The sequence below is a fragment of the Geotrypetes seraphini genome, chromosome 1 (assembly GCF_902459505.1).
Source record: "Geotrypetes seraphini chromosome 1, aGeoSer1.1, whole genome shotgun sequence".
Classification (NCBI taxonomy): Eukaryota; Metazoa; Chordata; class Amphibia; order Gymnophiona; family Dermophiidae; genus Geotrypetes; species Geotrypetes seraphini.
Genome location: NC_047084.1, coordinates 324,234,566 through 324,255,188, shown reverse-complemented (window position 1 = coordinate 324,255,188; position 20,623 = coordinate 324,234,566). Strand labels below are relative to the sequence as shown.

The following is a 20,623-nucleotide window of genomic DNA, read 5'->3' as shown; positions in this document are numbered from 1 at the left end:
CCGCCTTCCTATCTGGCCCTCTCCCTTCTACTTGCATCCGGCCACACCCCCTGCTCCGCGGCTCTCTTCAGCAACAGCGATCGACACAAGCTTCCGACGTCGAGGCCTACCCTCTGCAAGTCCCACTTGTTTCAACTTCCTTTTTCTACAAAAGCGGGACTCGCAGAGGGAAGGCCTCAATGTCGTCAGCCTGTCTTGATCACCGTTGCTGACGAGTTGCTGAAGAGGGCCGCAGGGCAGGGTGTGTGGCTGGATGCAGGTGGAAGGGAGAGGGCCAGATGCAGGACTCGTGGGCGAGAGAGAAAAAGCAAGATGGGAGGGAAACAAAAGGAAATATTTCATACTGGGCTGGGCCAGAGTGGAGGGAGGGTGGAAAAATTCTGGCTACAAGAAAAGGGCGGAAAGCTGAAAATGGAGATAGTGACACAAAGAAGAGAAAGGGTAAGCAGGACCTACTGAATAAGGATAGAGATACAGAGGGGACATGAAGAGGAGGTGAAATAGAGACATAAAAGTAATGCTAAAAGGGGGGGGGATAAAGACATTGAAAGGGCAAATGGTGAACATGGGGTAAAGACAAGGACAGAGACAAATGAAGATTCTGAAAAAGTGGCGAGATAGGGATCTAGGTGAGATGGACACAAAGAAGGGTGATGCTGAAAAATAGGTGGAATGGTAATTCTGACAGACACAGAAGGGAAATGCTGGATCAAGGAGAGATGGGGCTCAGGCTGGATGGAATGGGGAGAAATGCCTGGTTGGCCCGGAACTTCCTCTCTATCATAATTGACATCGGAGAACGGAATGCTGGTCAGCACAATGCTTTTGCAGGGAGAGCTTGGGGCGGCGGTGGCTTGGGGGCTGTTCCCTGATGGCGGCAAAATGATTGGCTTGGGGGGAGGGGAGGGAGAAGGAAAGAAAGTGGGCAGGCAGGGAGACAGAAAGAAAGGGAGGCAAGGAAACAGAAAGAAAAAGTTGGGGGAGAGAATGAGGTCTGGAGGAGAGGAAACATACAGGAGGCTGAAAGAAGGGAAGAAAGATTGGATACACAGTCAGAAGAAGAAAGTGCAACCAGAGATTCATGAAATCACCAAACAACAAAGGTAGGAAAAATGATTTTATTTTCAATTTAGTGATCAAAATGTGTCCGTTTTGAGAATTTATATCTGCTGTCTATATTTTGCACTATGGCTCCTTTTTACTAAACCACAATAGCGTTTTTTAGCGCAGGGAACCTATGAGCATTGAGAGCAGCGCGGGGAATTCAGCGCAACTCCCTGTGCTAAAAACTGTGGTTCAGTAAAAAGGGAGGGAGTATATTTGTTTATTTTTGTATGGTTGTTACTGAGGTGACATTGCATAGAGTCATCTGCCGTGACCTCTTTGAAAAAACCCCGGAATATGAATGATAATTAATATTTTCTTTGCCTTTTAGTGTGCTTTGTGGGTTTTTAAAAAAATTTCAATATTGGTAGATCATTTTGACTTGGTCATTTTAAAAGTAGCTCGCAAGCCCAAAAAGTGTGGGCACCCCTGCTCTAGTCTTAATTATATGTGAACCAAGTCAAGCTCCACTGGGAGATGACCCGGTATATAAACCAAAGATTAAATTAGATCTTAGTCTTTTAAAAACAGTAAACAGATGAAAAACATTATCCCTGAAAATAACATTATTTGGGGTTGTTTTATGTCTGTTTGTGGTTATATTTGAACTACAATCAAACCTTGATTTGCGAGTAACGCAGTTTGCAAGTGTTTTGCAAGACAAGCAAACTAACTCGCAAACCGAGCGTTGACTTGATCAGCGAGCTGCTACCACCCCACACCGGAACTGGCTTCACTTCTCCCCCAAGGCCACCGGCACTGCTCCTTGCCTTCGAGACCATCAGTACTGCTATCCATCTCCTCCCCACACTGACTGGCCCTGTGCTTATCCTGTGCTTGGCTCAAGGCCCCACAGCAGCCCAGCATGGAACCAGCAGCAGGCACTTTCAGCACCGGCGTACGGGTTAGCACAGAGCCAGTCAGTGGGGGGAGAAGGTGGACAGTAGTACTGATGGTCACAAAGGGAGGGAGCAATGAAGCCAGTTCCTGAAGTGGCCTCGGGGAGGGAGGGGGGTGTCAAATTGGAGGACAGCAGTGGGAGAAGTGTTGGAAGTGATATGGGTTGGGTCAGAGGAGAGATGTGCTGTATTGTCAGTGGAACGAATCATCCGGGGATGGAGGAGGAAATATGTACTGTATTGTCAGTGGAATGAATCATCCGGGGAGGGAGGAGAAGAGATGTACTGTATTGTCAGTGAATTGAATCATCCAAGTTGCCATTATTTTTTATGGGGAACTTTGGATTACGAGTATGCTTCTGGAACGAATTATGTTCGCAAACTAAGGTACCACTGTATATTAATAGAAACCATTAAGTCAGAACAAAGTTATGTTAAAGAAAAGAAAAAAATAAAGACACTTACTGATTGTTTTTGACTTCTCTTCTGAAAGACATAATCCAGGTTCTTTCTTTGTTAATTTCTAAAGTAACATGTGTTGGTTTGTTGAAAAGATATTAAGATATTTTGGTGTTAATTTTTTTTTTGTTAATTAGTAAAAAAAAAAAAAAAAGAAAATTAAAATTAAAATAAGTTTCCTCTTAAATAAATATGCCTGTGCATGCCTCAAAAGACATTTCAGAGCATCTGAAACATCCCATCGTTCATAACATGCAAGACAGACTATCTTTCTGTCAAGATGCCACATCACATAGGCGTTTATAATGGTTTGTCTTTTAGGAACACTGTGAAACTGGGTCAGTATCTTCAGATAGGTCCAACTGTGGGCAGCATAAAAAGGCAGCTATATGCCAACTTCGTACCATAAAGATCACAGAACAAATCCAGTTCAAAACTGAAAAAGGAAGTGCAACAATGTGATTTAGAAGTAGGATCCAGCATCACAGACTTTATTTGAAGTAAATGGGGTTGATATCTAGAATGGCTCCTCAAAACCCTGTTGACACAATGACATCGGCACCCAAGACTGAACTTTGCCAAGAAATACATAAAGAGTCCAGATTTTTGGTGGCATGTTTTATTTACAGATGAAAACATGCAATGCAATCCACAATGACTCATACAAGCTACGTGCGAGGAGAAAGCCTGGGGAGCCCAACAACTTTATGACAAAAAACAGTCAAACATCTGGCATCTGTGATATTATGGGACTCTTTTGTGACTTCAGGAGTCGGATGAATCATGCAACAGTGCCTGGTACTTGAAGGTTTTGAATCAGCAGGTGCATTGGTCTGCCAATTCACTCTTTCAAGGATCTCAATTTTGCCTACAAGATGATGGTGCCCGCAAGGATGGAAGATGCTCAAATGGTCACCTCAATCACCAGACTTGAACCCAATAGAAAACCGCTCTTGTCTGTTAAAGATGATGATCTGGAAACAGAGTTTCAACAGTGCAGTGGATTTGAAAGCAAAAATTTCTGTCTGGCATCACATCAGCAGAGAAGTTGCTTGAGAATTTGGTGGTGTCAATGCCCAATAGGCTGTGCACCATAATCAAAGCCAAAGGAAGTTCAAAGTATCAATATAAACTATAATAACTAAAAACTATTTTACAATAAATTTATCCACTACTTCGTTTAGGGTATTCTGCATAAATTTTGCAGTCAAAGTTCTGTTATATTTTGAGAGATGTGGTGTTCTGTTCACAATTCTTTGAGCAGAAGTGTATATATCCCACCCCTGACACAGCTGTGTTTAGGTTTACAGTGCAATCCATTAACCATTTTGCAGATTTTCCAAGCTACCCAGTTCCAAGAGAGATTTTAACTAAGCCTGTCCAGCATTTCTGCCAACCTCATCCTGATGCATTATAGGACCTCTAGATCCGATTTCAATTACTAGAATCAAGGATTATATCTCAAAGCAGCATGGTATTTAAGTTTAAAACCGGGTTTTGCCAACAAGTCTTCCTCCTGAAACTGGCTAACTTGGCAGTTCTGCATCTCACAGTTGGATTTTTAAACAAGTGTGTAAAAAAACCAGTAGTACAGAATATACAAATTAAAGTACAGCAAAAAAAGTAAAAGAGAGTATTCATAAACGACCCTCTCACTATTTCAATAATCAATGACCAGACTTCTTCAAGGAAACGAAGGATAAATATCAAATGCACGCACTACTCATTAAGTTAGCACTGCCACGTTCGCTCTTAATGGCAATACTTTGTTATCTATAAAAATAAGTCTGGCACCAGATTAGACAATGCCACGTACCGACAAAAACTACCTCTAAGGAAAATAGAAATGTTTCACTATATGGTACTGCTCTCACACGCATTTTCAGAGGCATAAATGTCCATCTTCTATAATTCAAAGCGAAAGGGCCTAAGATATATATATTAAAAAAAAAAAAAGAAAGAAAACAATCACGTAGTTATTCTGCCAAATACAACGCTCTTCTTCACCACCCGGCCCTTTGCCTTCTCCTGGGTGGAAGACTGCTACAAAAATGAATGAATGACTTGAGCGAGACGCCTCTTTCACGCAGGCATGTGCGACTCGCTTATGTATGACGCTGCGGCCAGCAACTTACTTTTAAAGTGAAAAGTTACTACAACAATAAAGGAGAAGAAAATAACAAAGACGAGAACAAATGGTGACCGGCACGCAATACCAACGCCTCAAATATGGACCATTTGCTATTGACACGCCAGGCTAAAGCAACACCGGCGCGGGGGCGGCAAACTAACCTAGCTCGAGTACGCACGCGCGCACATGCCAAGCTCAGCTCGCGCACTCCTCCCGGGGCCACAGCAGCCGCCACCAGCCTCGCGCCAAACACTAAAACCTTGGCTCCAGCTTCGAGATCGTCGCTCCACCCCCTACTCGACATCCACCCTTACCCCTGGTGAGTCTTAACCACTACTATGGACAGTATCTCGCGCTGTCTTAGTTCGGCCGCCACGCCGGGTTCCACTGACACTCTAACAGAAAAGAAATAGACACCGAACTGCCACCTGACCGCTCGGAAGCTTCTGCCACCTTCTTCCACCACTACGTGCCGCTGACGCCCCTCACTCACTCACTCCGCAAGCACAGCGCCCTCCTCGCCACCCCGGCTTCACCGCTACTGCTACACCCTTCCTCCCCCGTTATAAAGGGCAGCGAGCAACGCCTAGGACCTTGGCCAACATCTTTTGGGAGAAAGGAGTGCCCACTTCAGCCATCCCCCATGTTTCGGCGCCAGGGAGAAAAGCCATTGCCCGCACACTCTTGGCCAGGGGTAACGAGCACTCACCGGTTCCACCGTCGCCATCTTAGATCGATCTAATCGCGCAACCGCTGCTGGGCAGAGTGGAAAAGGGGGAGAAAAAAAGGGATATTCAAACCCGGTTGGTTTAAGGCGTACCACGTGACGTCCGCAGCCGTTTGGCCAGCCCCGCGCGCTCGTGCTATACGACTGCGCAGAGAAAGGCCTTGTGGGGTTTGCAGTTTCCTTTCTGTTTGCTGCTCTGATTCGATGCTAGACAGGCACGTGGGAAACTCTGTCACGTGGCACCAGTGATACCACTTTTGGAATATGTGGGAAAAAATGACGGTAGAGAGAACGGAGCCGACGCAGCGTGTAATGAGAGGAGGCATCGCAATTTAATGCTATGACGGAACGTAAAACAATTTCCTGCTGAGTGGTTCTTGTATGAAGTCAGCTGTTGATCTGAATGTGGGCTTAATTTTCGCTGACAGATTAGAAGGTGGAACCTGGAAATAGGCTTCGCGTAAGAAAAAAAAGATGATGCTGTTATTACGCGTGTTACAAAAAATGATTCCTGCTCTGGAAACCAGTGAGACGAGCACTTTAAAATGATGCTTGCAATACTATCGTGTAAATGGATTTGGATTTTTTTTCTCCAGGACAGATGTTGTAAACAGAGTTGCGCTCCTCAGAATAAGTTTTGCTCCAGGAGAAAGACGGAAATATTGCTTAGGTTTATCAAACTGAGAAGTCATAAAGGGGGAATTTTTACTTTACGGGTTGGACAGTCACTTTAACAGAGTTCTCGGGCACGAGTTTGTATATTCCAGACTAACGCCGGCTTTTACGAAGCTACAGTAGAAGTTTCTACCGCAGGCCAACGAGGTAAATGCTCCGGTCATAAAATTCAGATAAATGTCGGAGCATTTACCTTGCCGTGCTGGCCCGTCTTTGTAAAAAGCGCCCTAAGGTTGGCAGTATATGCTAAGCTCTCCTTAAATTTAAGGCATGTTTCTGAAGTGGGGGAAAAACTGGTTGTCCATGGTGCTTCTCCCTATCTCTTAGGGACTGGTTTTTCACCATTTTATTATTACAGAAGCCAAGTATAGCTGATGTAATAATACAGTATTTTAAAAACTGTAATTTTACTTCATAGTTAACTTTATGATTTTGTTACTTTTATTGCATTTTTAATGTTTTGTGTGTAATTTAATTGCATTTTCATTAACCTACCCAGTGCTAATGGGTAGTATGAAGGGTACAAATATCAAGTTTAATTACATTAAAATTAGATAACTAGTTGCACAGCTAGGGAGGCAGCTGAGTTTTGGAGGTTAGATGTAGAGCAGGGGTGTCCAACCTGTGGCCCAGTGAAGTATTTTGTGCGGCCCTGGTCGAGGGCGATGCAGTGTTTTCCTCTGCTGCCCCTGGGTGTTTACCATCTTGCTGGCTCCCTCCTCTGTCTTGCAGCAGCGTTTTTGTGCGGCCCCATAAACATTTTTTTCAGCCAATGCGGCCCAGGGAAGCCAAATTGTTGGACACCCCTGATGTAGAGGATAGCAGTGAGCAATACCATTAAAGCAAAACTGTAGATTCTGACATAAGCATCAGAATGGGGGAAGACCACAGTAGTGCTTCCTGATTCAGGGAAAATTTTTTTGTTTTGATTCGATTCAGCCTATTAAATTGATTATTCAATTCGATTTTCCTGCACAATTGGGTGTTTGTTGTTTTGTTTTTGGTTTGTTTGGTTTTTTTTTTTTTTTTTTTTCAAATATCCTGGCAGATTTAATTTGTAGCCTCTTCACCCACCCCATCCCCTTTTTCCTTTCCTACTCACACTGGCACTGTGGTGCAAACAAAATAAATAAAAAAGACTTTTCCTCTCCCCCCTTCTTTACTAATGCGTAGTGTGGGTTTTAGTGCCAGTAGCGCGGTAACTGTTCCAATGCTCATAGGAATTCTATGAGTGTCGGAGCAGTTACCGCCGCTGCCCGTGCTAAAACCCGCGCTACATGTTAGTAAAGGAGGGAGTCTGTTAGGTCTTAGCTCACATTCGCTGTCTAACACCAGCTCTGGCAGGATACACATTTCAAATCTGACATATTGTAATCAGAAAATAAAATTATTTTTTCTACATTTTGTTGTCTGGTCATTATTCAAATCATGTTGGTCCCTGTTAACTCGCTTGTTAGGGTTTCCTGCCCATTTGATGTTTTATTCTTTCTCCGTGCTCACCATCCATCTTCCATATCTGTCCTCCCCTTCCGTTTCCCTTCCCTCCCCTGGAGGTGTGGCACCGCTCCTTTTTTTGTCTCCATCCCCGCAGTCCAGCATTTCTTTAATGATCATACAGTATTTCTATCCCCCCTCCCTTCACACAATCCCTTGGGTTCAACTTCTCTCCCTTTCTTTTTCCTCCCTCTATTCCATTGTCCACCATCTCTCTCCCTCTCCTATGTTTTAGGACCCATTATTTCGTCCCCCTTACCCCCCTCAGTCCAGCATATGCCCCTTTCTTTAGATCCCCTCCCTCCGTGTACTTCTAATAGCTACACCAGAGGGACCCCTGAATGCCGGCACGTTTCCCCCTTCTCTCCACCATCATCCAGCTTCCTCCTGGTCTCACTTTCAAAACTAGGGGCTGCAGAGGATCGCCGGTGATGTAGTGATTCTAGCAGGCTGCTGTTGGCCTTCACTGCATGTTCCCTCTGCTGCGGTCCTGCTCATCCTCTGAAATCACGTCCTGTTTTGATCTGGGATTGACCACGGCAGAGGGAACATTCAGCAGAGGCTGACAGCAGCCTGCTAGAATTGTTACATCACTGGGTATCCTCTGCAGGCCGTAATTAGTTTTGAAAGTAAGATCAGGAAGCCAAGGGGAAACCAGACGATGGTGGGGAGAAGGGGAAAACATGCCGGTCTTCATGAAACCCCCTAAAGGAGCAGAGAGTACCCACAGTGCTAGCTCCTATGCAGCATTTCTTGATCGACCCCCCACTGTGAGCTCTGACATCGGGCCTCCTAAAGCAGCAGCAGTAGTGGACAGCCAGCAAGAGACATTGCTAAGAACAGGCTTTTCGCTGCCAGAGCACTGCTGCTCCTACTTTAGGAGTCCTGAAGGTATGCAGGGAGGAGGGTTGGTCAGTGAATTGGAAAGATTGGCGGTCGTTTGGTACCTGCCCTCCCACCCATTTCCCAGTATTGTGTACTTTAAATCTTCGGGCAACTGCTGTGCAGTATCAATGAGGAGGCCTGCCCTAGAACCCTTCATTCTACTTCTGGGGGCAGGCCTGCTTGCTGATGTTGCGCAGCAGCTGCTCAAAGACTTAACACAGCGCCGGGAGGAGGTGACTGGGAGAGTTGGAGCTGGGGAGAGGCTGCACCGTAGGACTCCACTAGGGCCAGGGTGAAGCTCCAGGGTCCCTCCCCCCCAACCAAACAACATTCAGCTGCTTATGAATTCTGATAATCACATTGACTCAAAGAAAAATCATCAATGCATAGTTTTCCCAAGAAAAAGTTGGCAGCTTTCAGATACCCCAAATTTTATTTATTTTTTTTAAAGTTTTCAGTCCAACCAACTTTCTAAATTCTGAGTGCTATTTTATTTTGCAAAGTGCCAATTTGCAGAATCGTAATGCTATGTTTTGACATTGTTTCAGATTATTGACTGAACCATGTCAACGAATTGTGGAATTTTCAAGTGTGGAACTCCAAGCTGCTATGAAGTTGCTATTCCTGAAGAAGAAAACGAAGGAAATCCATGAATGTATAATGTAAGCATTGAATGTCAAATGCCCATCATACTCCACAGTGAAGAAGTGGTATGCAAGCTTTTAGTGTGGAGATTCCGAGACTGAAGATACAGCAAGGTCTGGGATGCTTCAAATGGTGTCATCGCCTGAAAAAGGTTTCAAGGTTTTATTAAAATTTGATTTAATCGCTTATCTAATTTCTAAGCGAGTTTACAATATAAAAAAAGAAGAAAAAATGTTGACCATGTCCATGACCTGATTTTGGTAGAGATTATCAGCTAAAACTTTATTTTGATTTATAGCCCGTCCTCAAGGAGCCCAGAACGGGTTACAAGGTAACATACATAACAGCAAACAAGGCATAACAATAAGACAGACGACTAAGGCAACTGAGACACTACAGATATCCAGGAAACATGTTGGGTATGCAGAAGCTGTCAGCCAAGTGAGTGCACAATTGTTTGAATGCTGATGAGAAACGATGTCGAGTGGCCACTTCCAAGTTGATATTGCAGCATTTTCAGCTAGCTGGTGCCAACATTTTAGTCACTGTTGATGAAACATAGTTACATCACTATGATGCTGAGACAAAACCAACAGTCCAGGCAATGGCGGCACTCAGGTTCAAGACTCAAAAGTTACAGGAAAGGTCATGACCACGGTGTTTTGGGATCAAGAAGGTATTGCAATGACTTACTATCTTACAAGAGGCCAAATAGTTAATGCAGAACACTACTGTTACTTGCTATGTTAATTAAGGAGGCATTGAAAGAAAAAAGGAAGATGTGGAAAGTTCAGACAATGCACCTTCTCACAAGGCTGGGAAAATGATGGAAGTTTTGAAGCAGTTGGACTTTCAGTACATAGACCATCCACCCTACTCATCAGATCTTGCTCCATCTGAGTATTTGCTGGTTCCAAATCTTAAAAAGAGTTTGAAAGGGCAACAATTGTTGAGGATTTGCAAGTGATAGCAGCAGTGGAGCAGTATTTCAGTGACCAAAGATCAGTATTTTTTGGAAGGGTTACAGAAACTTCAGGCACAATGTGCCAAATGTGTTGAACTTAAGGGTGAATATGTGGACTAACTTATAAGTTTCATGGCTCCACCTCATTCCCTTCTTGGTTGGGCTGAAAACTTTTCAGCACCACCTTGTATGTGATATAATATTTCCCAGATAGACAGAAATGACATGTTCATATTTCCTAGTACCAAAAATCAATCTAACTGCATGTCTTTGCTAACTCTCAATATAATGCATTACAAAAATGCAGTCTGAACAACACCACTAACTACTACAATTCTAAAATCATATCCTAAACACTGGCCTCATTTTCAACAGCATGTGCAAATAGTAAAAGCATGTCTTCACCACGGCCCAATTCCCAAGTAAAAGCATGTTGGTTTAAAAGACAACTACATAAAAATAGCCAATCCAGATTTCAATTACCTGGCAGCCACTGAAATAGTTAAAATATTCCATGCTGTTAATCCAGTCTAACTCTGAGACTTTTCAAAGTGGACTTATCAGAGATCATAACCCTCAAAACTTCTCCGGCGCTGGTCAGTTCCTTTTCTCTCGGTAACCCTGGGGGGCAGAGTCAGCTCTGTCTGGGCCCGATGATGTTGTAGCAAAACAGTCAGCTCTGTCACGGGCAAAATGAAACCACATTAGTGAGGCTGCTTTACCAAAATCTTACAAAATTTAACTTACAGTAAAGTGCTATAATATTTATTGATGGAAAAATCGCAAGTAACCAAACCCACAAATATCGAGGGTGAACTGTACTAGTAAAGAGTGACATGTGGATAAAAATTCATCCCTATTCCCTCCCCACAACAAAAGAATTTTTCCCATTCCCAGTTCGTCCCTGCAATGAAGTACAGTTCTTAACCCTATCTTTCACCATCCCTGTATTCTTAATTTTCTTTTCTGTATCTCCCCCACTCAAGGCAGAAAAGAAGATTTTATGCCATTTTATGGGCCTATCATAGAGACAGTGACAACAAGCTGTAAGGGCCAGAACATGCAAGGGGGTGCCAATAAGTCCTTGGCTTTAAAGAAAACAAGCTACTGTACTGAAAAATTTATTTGCATATTCACTGAGCTCCACACACATATGATTTCGTTGTTATGAGGAAATATTTTTTTATAGAAAGGGTGGTAGATGCATGGAATAGTCTTCCGGTAGAGGTAGTAGAGACAAACACTGTTTGAATTCAAGAAAGTATGGGACAGGCACTTGGGATCTCTTAGGGAGAGGAGGAGATCGTGGATACTGTGGATAGGCAGACTGGATGGGCCATTTGGCCTTTATCTGCCATCATGCTTCTATGTTCTTACTTCTTTAACATATCTGCAAAAAATTATTTTAGTTGAGTTGCAAACCACTTGTCTGCAGTTAATGTAGCATCCTTAAGGTGACCATACGTCCCGTTTTGAACGGGACCGATATGTTTTTAGATCTCCTGTCCCGTTGTCCCCACACACAGCTTCGGGATGCCGAAATGTCCCGTTTTCAGGGACAGCATCCCGAAGCTGTGAATAGGGACAACGGGACAGGCGATTGCTTCCCCTCCCTTCCTGCCACGCCAAAGCTAGCCTCCCTCTAGCGTCCGATTCCCGCCACTACCGCTGCTTACCAGCATCCCTCCAGCGCCAATTCAAACCACCATCCTCCCCCCCGGGTCCATCGCTGCTGCTGCTTGCTGCCCAGAAGCCTTTTTTCTCCAATGTCAGAATTAAGGGGGGTGGGGGGGCAGAGAAAAGACAGGCCTGGCGCTTGTGCAGTGCAGTCGCTGCACGCGCCTTGATGTTGCTGGGTCAGGGAAGCATGGTGCGTGGGGGCAGGGGAAGAAGGGTGGTTTGGCTTGTTGGGGGGCAGGAGAAGCAAGGTGGCTTGGCTTGTCGGGGGGCATGGGAAGCAGGCTGCGTCGGGGAAGCAGGGTGGCTTGACTTGTCAGGGGGCAGGGTAAGCAGGTGCATCGGGGAAGCAGGGTGGTTTGGGGGGACAGGGAGACAGAAAGAAAGAGAAAGAAATGAAAAAGAGGATGCACAATCAGAAGGAAGTGCAACCAGAGAGTCATGAAATCACCAGATAAAGGTAGGAAAAATGATTTTATTTTAAATTTAGTGATCGAAATGTCACTTTTGAGAATTTATATCTGCTGTCTATATTTTGTACTATATTTAATGGGATCCAGAGGATCCGGGGAGGGGAATGGATCCGAGGGTCCAGTCCTGTTTTGAGGAAAAAAATAAATGGTCACGTTAAGCATCCTTAATGTTTGAAAACTTTCTTACCTTGAAGTGTTTCTTGAGGTTAGGAAAGAGGTAGTAGTCTGAAGCAGCCAAATCAGATGAGTAGATGGGTGTTTTAGAACTTCAAAGTGAAGGTCTGACAATTTCTGCTGATGATCTAGTTGATCATAAAAAGTTAGTAGAGTGACTGGAGGCCATAAGCATTTGAGATAAAGTTCTTGAATGGTTTTGGGGCTTTCTTACATCACGTACTTATCAAGTCCGTATTAATGATGTCCTTTCAAGCAGTTGGAGTGATCCGTGAGGTGTTCCCCGCTTTCCCCTTTACTTTTTAATATCTATTTGGCCTCATTGGGTAACATTATCACATTTGGGGATTAAACTGTTTAGCTATGCTGACAACATAACCATTTTGATTCCTACTTCAAGTTCCTCAGATTAATCATTTAGTTGCTGAAGTATTTCTAGTTATAGAACATAAGAATAGCCTTTCTGGGGCAGACCAATGGTCCATCAAGCCCAGTAGCCCGTTCTCACAGTGGCCAATCCAGGTCATTAGTAGCAGGCCAAAACCCAAGGAGTAGAAATATTCCATGCTACCGATCCAGGGTAAGCAGTGGCTTCCCCCATGTCTTTCTCAATAACAGACTATGGACTTTTCCTCCAGGAACTTGTCCAAACCTTTCTTAAAATTAGCTACACTATCCACTCTTACCACAACCTCTGGCAATGCATTCCAGAGCTTAACTATTCTCTGAGTGAAAAAAATTTCCTCCTATTGGTTTTAAAATTATTTCCCTGTAACATCATCGAGTGTCCCCTAGTCTTTGTAATTTTTTTTTCAGTTCAAAAACGTTTTATTAAATTTTTCAGAACAAAAACAAATATCAAAATCAAAGGATTTAAATTGAGAATACATTAATGACAATAGTTATTATCTTCATAGTAACATAAATGATGCAATAATATGGACAAAGGAACATCCAGTGACCTGGAGCAGAGAAAGGAAAAGAAAAATAAATCTTACATAGAGAGCATCATGGCCGTATAAAACACATTATGTAACAGGATGTCAAAGCTTGTAGCCATGAGGAAATGCCAGAAACATAAGTAGCTCAACCTGGATGTCAATAGAGCTCACTAAACATAACCTGAAATCAAGCAGTATGTAGAAATGAATGGCAGTGTCAAATGGAAAATTGTGATTATTCTATCACAATTATCAGCCAATTGATTGATATGGAGAATGGGAATAGTCCAGCAGTAGAGACCACAGTTTTTCAAAACGACGTAAGGCATGAGATCTTTCAGCAACCACACGTTCATATTTGGTTATAAGACAAATTGTATTCCACCAAGTTCCATATTCCGCAGCAGCCAGATTTTCCAGTTGGGAAAGAATTATTTTAAGGGCTACTAAAATGAGCAAGTGTAATAAGTCGTTTTCATCGTCAGACACATTTAAGTGACCCAGATCATCTCCAAATGTAAATATAGTGAAGGAGAGTGGGTGGGATATATGAAGTATTGAGCAGACATCAGTCCATATTCTTCTCCAGTAATCATTTAATAGAGGGCAGTCGTGTAGCACGTGGCGCAGTGATCCCCCAGCATTACCACAAGACCAACATTTGTCCTCTGATTTGGAACTGAGTTTAGCTAAGCGTTGCGGAGTCCAGTAAGCTCTATGCATCGGTAGGTGGCAGAACGACAAATTTTTGAGGACCGTGACCAAAGAATTTGCCATATATCATCCGGAACATCTATATCGATCTCTTGTTTCCATCTAGTTTCAAGGGCTATTAATCTCTGTGTTTTCTTTTGTCTGATTAATTTGTACTATTGAGACGCTTCTTTGTGATGAAAGGTCATGGATGAACAAACACTGATGATGTCAGGGATTTCATTTAACAGGTTCTTTTTCTTCATCATTGAATGTAGCAAATGTTGAAGTTGAAGCCATTGATGGTGGCAACTGGAAGGTAACTTATGTCTTGCCACTAGTGTGTTAAAAGGGATCCCCTCATGACCTTCCATCAAATGGTTAATTCTCCATATGCCAGCATGCTGCCAGTTCTTCCAGGTGATTGTGTCGTTCTATATCTTGATGTCTTCATTGTGCCAGAGTGGCGCATATAAAGTGGACAGCAATTGGACTTGTAGTAGAGACTCAATTACTTGGAAGACTTGTTTCATTGAAGAGCGTATACGATCCAAAGTTCTCTGAGACTTATCAATCGACATGAATGACAGGGAGGGAAGGGAGAACAGCCTATATCGCCCCTCCTCAAATTTACACCAGATATTGTTTAAGTCGGGTAGTACTCCATATAGAATCCAGCGGACACCTTGTCTCATTAGAAAGGCACAGTGGTAGTCCAAAAAGTCGGGAAAGTTTACGCCTCCCTCGGCTTTGGCAGATTTCAATTTTTTTTAAGCCAATCCTTGGTACTCCTTTTTGCCAAAGATATTGGGACAGAGCCGTGTCTACTTTTTTGTAAAATGAAGAAGGTAAGAAGAATGGTAGCATGCTCAAAGTGTAGTTGATCTTAGGCGTGATGATCATCTTTATGGATTCCATTCTCCCCCATCATGACAATTTTAATGGTGACCATCTAAGACAGGGGTGTCCAATGTCGGTCCTCGAGGGCCGCAGTCCAGTCGGGTTTTCAGGATTTCCCCAATGAATATGCATGAGATCTATTTGCATGCACTGCTTTCAATGCATATTCATTGGGGAAATCCTGAAAACCCGACTGGATTGCGGCCCTCGAGGACCGACATTGGACACCCCTGATCTAAGAGTTAGAGAATGAATTAGCTGCAATATGTGTGCTGAGCACAAATCTATAGTCTGGTCAATGGTATTGCCAAAATTGACACCCAAATATTTTAGCTTGTGAGGAGACCACTGGAAATTAAGATCCACAACATCTGATTTCTGGACAAAGTTGTTCAGGGGCATGAGCTCGGTTTTGGATGCATTAAGTTTGTAGCCAGATACTTGAGCATATTCTGCAATGTTTGACATCAGAGGTTGTAGAGAATCAGGAGTGGTGTATAATAGTACATCGTCAGCATAAGCCAAAAATTTAACTTCTATGGAACCACTCTTAATTCCTTTGATGTTAGGATCATGTCGTATGTAGAGTAGAAGTGGTTCTAGAGCCAGCCTTGTCTCGTGCCTCTAGTGGGATGAAAAGGAGTAGAGGTCATTCCGTTTATACATACATTAGTAGTAGAAGCAGTATATAAGACTCTAATCAACTTGATGAACTCTTGACCAAATTCAAACTATTGGAGGATGTCGAACATGAAGTACCATTCCACTCTTGTCGAAAGCTTTTTCCGCATCCAACGCCAATGCCAGTAGAGGTGTATTACTTTGATTCGCATGTTGTATCACATTCGCAAACATTCTGGCATTATCACTCGCCAAACTACCCGTCATGAATCCCAATTAATTTAGATAGTACTTCCTGCAATTGAGAGGCAAGAATTTTTGCATATAACTTTGCATCCACATTGATCAGTGACAGAGGTCTGTAGTTGGGTATAAATAGAGGATCTTTACCTGCTTTGGGGAGAACTATGATACTAGCCTCAGTGAAAGTGCCAGATATTTGGCATCAACCAAATAGTTGTATAGAGCAAGTAGATGAGGTATCAACAAGCCCTGAAAAGTGCTGTAAAATTCTGAACTTAGACCATCGGGACCCGGTGACTTCTTTTTTTGCCATCGTCTTCAGTGCAAGCTGTATATCATTCACAGAAATAGAAGCAGAAAGGATGTGATTATCATCCTCTGTGAGGGTGAGATGCGGAAGCTGGTCTTGTAGTATATTCGACGACATGGTAGACATTCTGTCGGAAGTGTGAAGTTGTTCATAGAACTGCTGGAAGCAATGTGGGATCTTTGCAGGATCAGACGTTGATTGTCCATCCTGATTCATTATAGTGTGTATGTTAAGTCTTTCCTCTCGTATTTTCAAGTAATTGGCTAGAGCGTGACTATTCTTGTTATTGTCACAATAGTAACTAGCAGATTGCATGAAGATGGCATTACCAGCCTTTTTGATGAGCAACATATCGAAGTCCAGACGTGATTGATGCAGTTGCTTGAGTACTTTCATATCAGAGGGATTAGTTTGATGACAAGATTCAAGGTCTTTAATAGATTTGATGTGTTCTGCGGCATTCGACTTAGTTGACCATCACACACTACTCCAGACATTAGACGCAATAGGAATCTCAGGTAATGTTCACAAATGGTTCCAAAGCTTCCTCAAACACGAACATACAAAGTCAAATCAAAAGAGCACATATCCGATCCATGGTCAAACCCATGTGGAGTACCACAAGGATCACCTTTGTCACCCATATTATTTAACCTCTTCATAGCATCCCTAGGCATAACCCTAGACGCCCTAAACACAGTATCATTCAGCTATGCAGATGATATAACTATCCTCCTCCCCTTTAATATTCAAGACCCCTTATCCACAAACCACCTGAAAATGATAATGGAAACGGTAGAAAAATGGATGTCAAATCATAAACTAAAACTGAACTCGGAAAAAACTAAATTCCTACTACTGGAAAGGGAAAAAAAACCATCTCTCACAGAACTAGAAGTAAATACAATCAAGTACCCAATGCAAAGCACACTCAAGATCCTGGGAATTCTACTAGACAGAAATTGCACAATGCAGTCTCAAATCCACAAAATCATCCAAAAAGCATTCTTCACAATACGTAACCTAAGAAAAATAAGAAAATTCTTCAACAAAGATCAATATAAGATATTAGTACAATCCCTAGTACTGAGTATTGTAGATTACTGTAACAGCCTATACCTATCATGCCCAAATTACATGATAAAACAATTACAGACAGTTCAGAACACAGCCCTCAGAATCATCTACTCACTAAGCAAATATGACCACATAACCAAAGCATACCTAGACTCACACTGGCTACCAATAAAAGCAAGATCCCAGTTCAAATTCTACTGTCAATTATACAAAGTAATGCATGGAACAGCACCCATCTACCTAAACAACAGACTACACCGTAACCTCTCACACAGATCAAGGAGAACTCAGAGCCTATTCACTTATCCCCCTCTCAAAGGAACACGACGAAAGAAACTATATGACAGCCTTTTAGCAACACAGGCAGCAAAGATCGATATTAACATCACCAATCTACTGACCAAATCAATAGACATTAAAGCATTCCGAAAAGAAATCAAAACTCATCTCTTCAAAAAACACTTCCCATCATCATAACCTCACAAAAGTATTAGAAAATGCGCTCATGACTACCCTAACACCACCACCAGCAACACCTTGAATCCGGACAGTATTATCTCCACTCATCTAAACAACAGAACCCGGACATTATTAACTCTACTCGTCTAAACAACCTATCACTATCTACTATCCATTACCAATTTCTCCTGGAAAAGTCCAGAATAACAATTGTAACTTAACGCATCCTTGATTATATGTACTGTAAAGCTACTGGAAATGTCCAGTCTTCTAAATTGTAATCCGCTTAGAACCGCAAGGCACAAGCGGAATAGAAATCACTAATGTAATGTAATGTAATGTAATGTTTTTCCAGTTCCTTCTTTTTACGAGCTTGGAAGGATATAGTGACCCCTCTAATGTAGGTCTTGAATGTGTCCCATAAGCACATCCAACTCGTATCTTCAGGTTTGTTAAATAAAAAATATTCCTGAATGGCTTTGCATGCACACTGTATAAAAGTGGGATCAAGAAGAAGAGAGTTGTTAAATCTCCAAGTGTTGCTCTTTGGATTAACAGTCAAATCTGACAATGACAGCTCAATGGAGGCATGATCAGAGATCAATATTTCATTTATATCCGAGTGAGACAGATTGCTGATAAGGTTGTTGCTTACCAAAAAAAAGTCTATCCTAGAATAAGAATTGTGAGGAGGAGAATAGAAGGAATATTGTCTATCATCTCCTTGCATTAATCTCCATGCATCTACCAACTTTAATTGTGTGATCATGTTGTGCAAACTGTGCCAGGAGTTTGTAGGTCTGTGACGCCGTTGATTTTCTGTCACAAACAGGGTCCAACACCAGATTGAAGTCACCAACCACAAAGTGCGCCTGCGATTTGTCTTCCAGTAATGCTAGCATAATCTCATTAAAGAATTTTGGTTTATCCAAATTAGGCACGTATATATTAACAAGTGATAATAAAGTTTGACCTATCAATAGGTTAATTTTTGTCCAACGACCCTCAGCATCATTGGATTGTGATATTAGCTTAATATATGATCTGGATCTTATTAGTATAGCTGTTCCATTTTTCTTTTTTGCAGAGCCTGAGAAAAAATGACAGGTGATGAGCCAGTGTTCCCTCTAAGCGGGCGGGTGTTGTGAGCAAACTTTTTTCACTGTGAGCTAAAAATATCGGGCGCCAGCAAGTTATGAGCCAAATAAATATGTTGTCAAAGTTGCTGATACATGAGGACGAGGTATTCAAAGGAATTTTAGGCCTACACGCTAAATTAAATAACGTTAAATAATATTTTTAAGAACACAGAAATTGTAGGGATGAAATGATATCTTAATAAATGTTTTACAACAAATGTAGTTATGTCTGTTACATCCATATGTGTAAACTGTAAATTAAAAACAGTCCAGAAGACAATACGTTTGATGCTTTCAATTTCTAGACCAGTGTTTTTCAACCTTTTTTGGGCAAAGGCACACTTGTTTCATGAAAAAAATCACGAGGCACACCACCATTAGAAAATGTTAAAAAATTTAACTCTCTGCCTATATTGACTATATATAAAGTAATTCTCTTGAATAGGAATCAAATAAACACAAAGAAAGTATTTTATAATTACTTTATTATGAAATAAAAATTATAAAAATTATAAAATACTTTATTCAGTGCGAAACCTGGGCCTGTTTGGCTGAACACAAAGCTGATATTCTGGCTGGAATGGAAGAAAGACACACACGTAGCTCTTCGTCAACAGCTCTCAGTCTCTCTCTGTATTTGGTTTTTATAGCATACAAAAATAGACAAATATACCCTCCATCCTTTTTATTAAACCACAATAGCAGTTTTTAGCGCAGGGAGCTGCGCTGAATTCCCAGCACTGCTCTTGACGCTCATAGGCTCCCTGCGCTAAAAACCACTATTGCGGTTTAGTAAAAGGGGACCATATTGTAAAATATAGACAGCAGATATAAATTCAGAACTGTGCATAGTAAGTGAAGGGAAGTTTTCATCTCTGGGAATTTACCCAGTTAACTATTAAGTTATTTGGGCAAATTCCTTTGAAAACTGTGGTAATACTGCCTCCACTTTGCTAAATTTAAAATAAAATCATTTTTCCTTCCTTGTCTGGTGATTTCTGGTTGCACTTTCTTCTTCTGACTGTGCATCCAATCTTTCTTCCCTTCTATCAGCCTGTATGCTTTCTCTCCTCCACACCTCATTCCCTCCCTCAACTTTTTCTTCCTCTCTCCCTGACCTTTCTTTCTTTTTTTCTGTTTCTCTTCTTTCCTTCTGTTTCCCTGCCTGCCCCCTTTCTTTCTTTCTCCCAGCCTCCTGTCCAGCAGTAACTCTCTTCCCTTCCTCCCCTCCCAGCAGCATCTCTCCGTCTCCCTCTCCAGTAGCAGCTGTCCCTTTTTTTTCCTTGCCCAGCAGCTTCCCAGATTCCTTTCCCTCATCCCCTCCCAGAAGCATCTCTCCGTCTCCTTCTCCCTCTCCAGTAGCAGCTGTCCCTTTTTTTCCTAGCCCAGCAGCTTCCCAGATTCCTTTCCCTCCTCCCCTCCCAGATGCATCTCTCCTTCTCCTTCTCCCTCTCCAGTAGCAGCTGTCCTTTTTTTTCCTGGCCCAGCAGCTTCCCAGATTCCTTTCCCTCCTCCCCTCCCAGAAGCATCTCTCCTTCTCCCTTTCCAGTAGCAGCTGTCCCTTTTTTCCCCTGCCCAGCAGCTTCCCAGACTGATAGTGGTTTTCTCCCCTCCCAGCAGCTCTTCTTACTTCCCAGCGCAGCGATTCACGAAGGCAGCCTCGGGTCCTTTGTTGTGTCGCGCCGCCTCTGAGGAAAGAGGAAGTTGCATCATCAGAGGCAGCCGCGACTCAGCAAAAGCCCCGAGGCTGCCTTCGTGAATCGCTGCGCTGGGAAGTAAAGGAGAGCTGCAGAGAGGGGAGAAAGCCACTGTCGGAGGCTCCCCAAGATCTCTCCGGCCCAGCGCACGCTTCCGATGCTGATCTTGCAGAAGTTCAAATGAGTCAATCTTGCCGGTCCTGCGCTGTGACGAGAAACTTGTGCGCTGCGACCTA

General features: G+C 42.7%; 1 protein-coding gene and 2 long non-coding RNA genes across 5 annotated transcripts in view; 1 reads left to right on the top strand and 2 right to left on the bottom strand.

The window, feature by feature from the left end:
• Positions 1–5,452, bottom strand: part of EIF4E (eukaryotic translation initiation factor 4E) — a 172,213-nt gene extending 166,761 nt beyond the window's left edge. For both annotated transcript variants that reach the window (XM_033957343.1, XM_033957349.1), the window contains exon 1: positions 5,303–5,452. In XM_033957343.1, the coding sequence (XP_033813234.1) occupies positions 5,303–5,320 (18 nt within the window). In that variant the 5' untranslated portion in view covers positions 5,321–5,452. The remainder of the gene's footprint in view (positions 1–5,302) is intronic.
• Positions 5,453–5,643: 191 nt separating this feature from the next.
• On the top strand, positions 5,644–18,751 carry LOC117366183. Its single transcript, XR_004540506.1, has 3 exons — positions 5,644–5,780; positions 8,923–9,460; positions 18,639–18,751. It is a non-coding gene; the product is annotated as an uncharacterized LOC117366183 (long non-coding RNA).
• The window catches only part of LOC117366189, a 63,799-nt gene continuing 52,212 nt past the window's right edge, over positions 9,037–20,623 (bottom strand). Inside the window, exons 1-3 of one of the 2 annotated variants that reach the window (XR_004540509.1) lie at positions 12,321–12,559; positions 10,467–10,662; positions 9,037–9,161 (exon numbers count right to left, since the gene is read on the bottom strand). This is a non-coding gene — a long non-coding RNA (uncharacterized LOC117366189). Of the gene's footprint in view, positions 9,162–10,466; positions 10,663–12,320; positions 12,560–20,623 lie in introns of those variants that run through there. The other variant, XR_004540508.1, reaches the window with a different exon arrangement.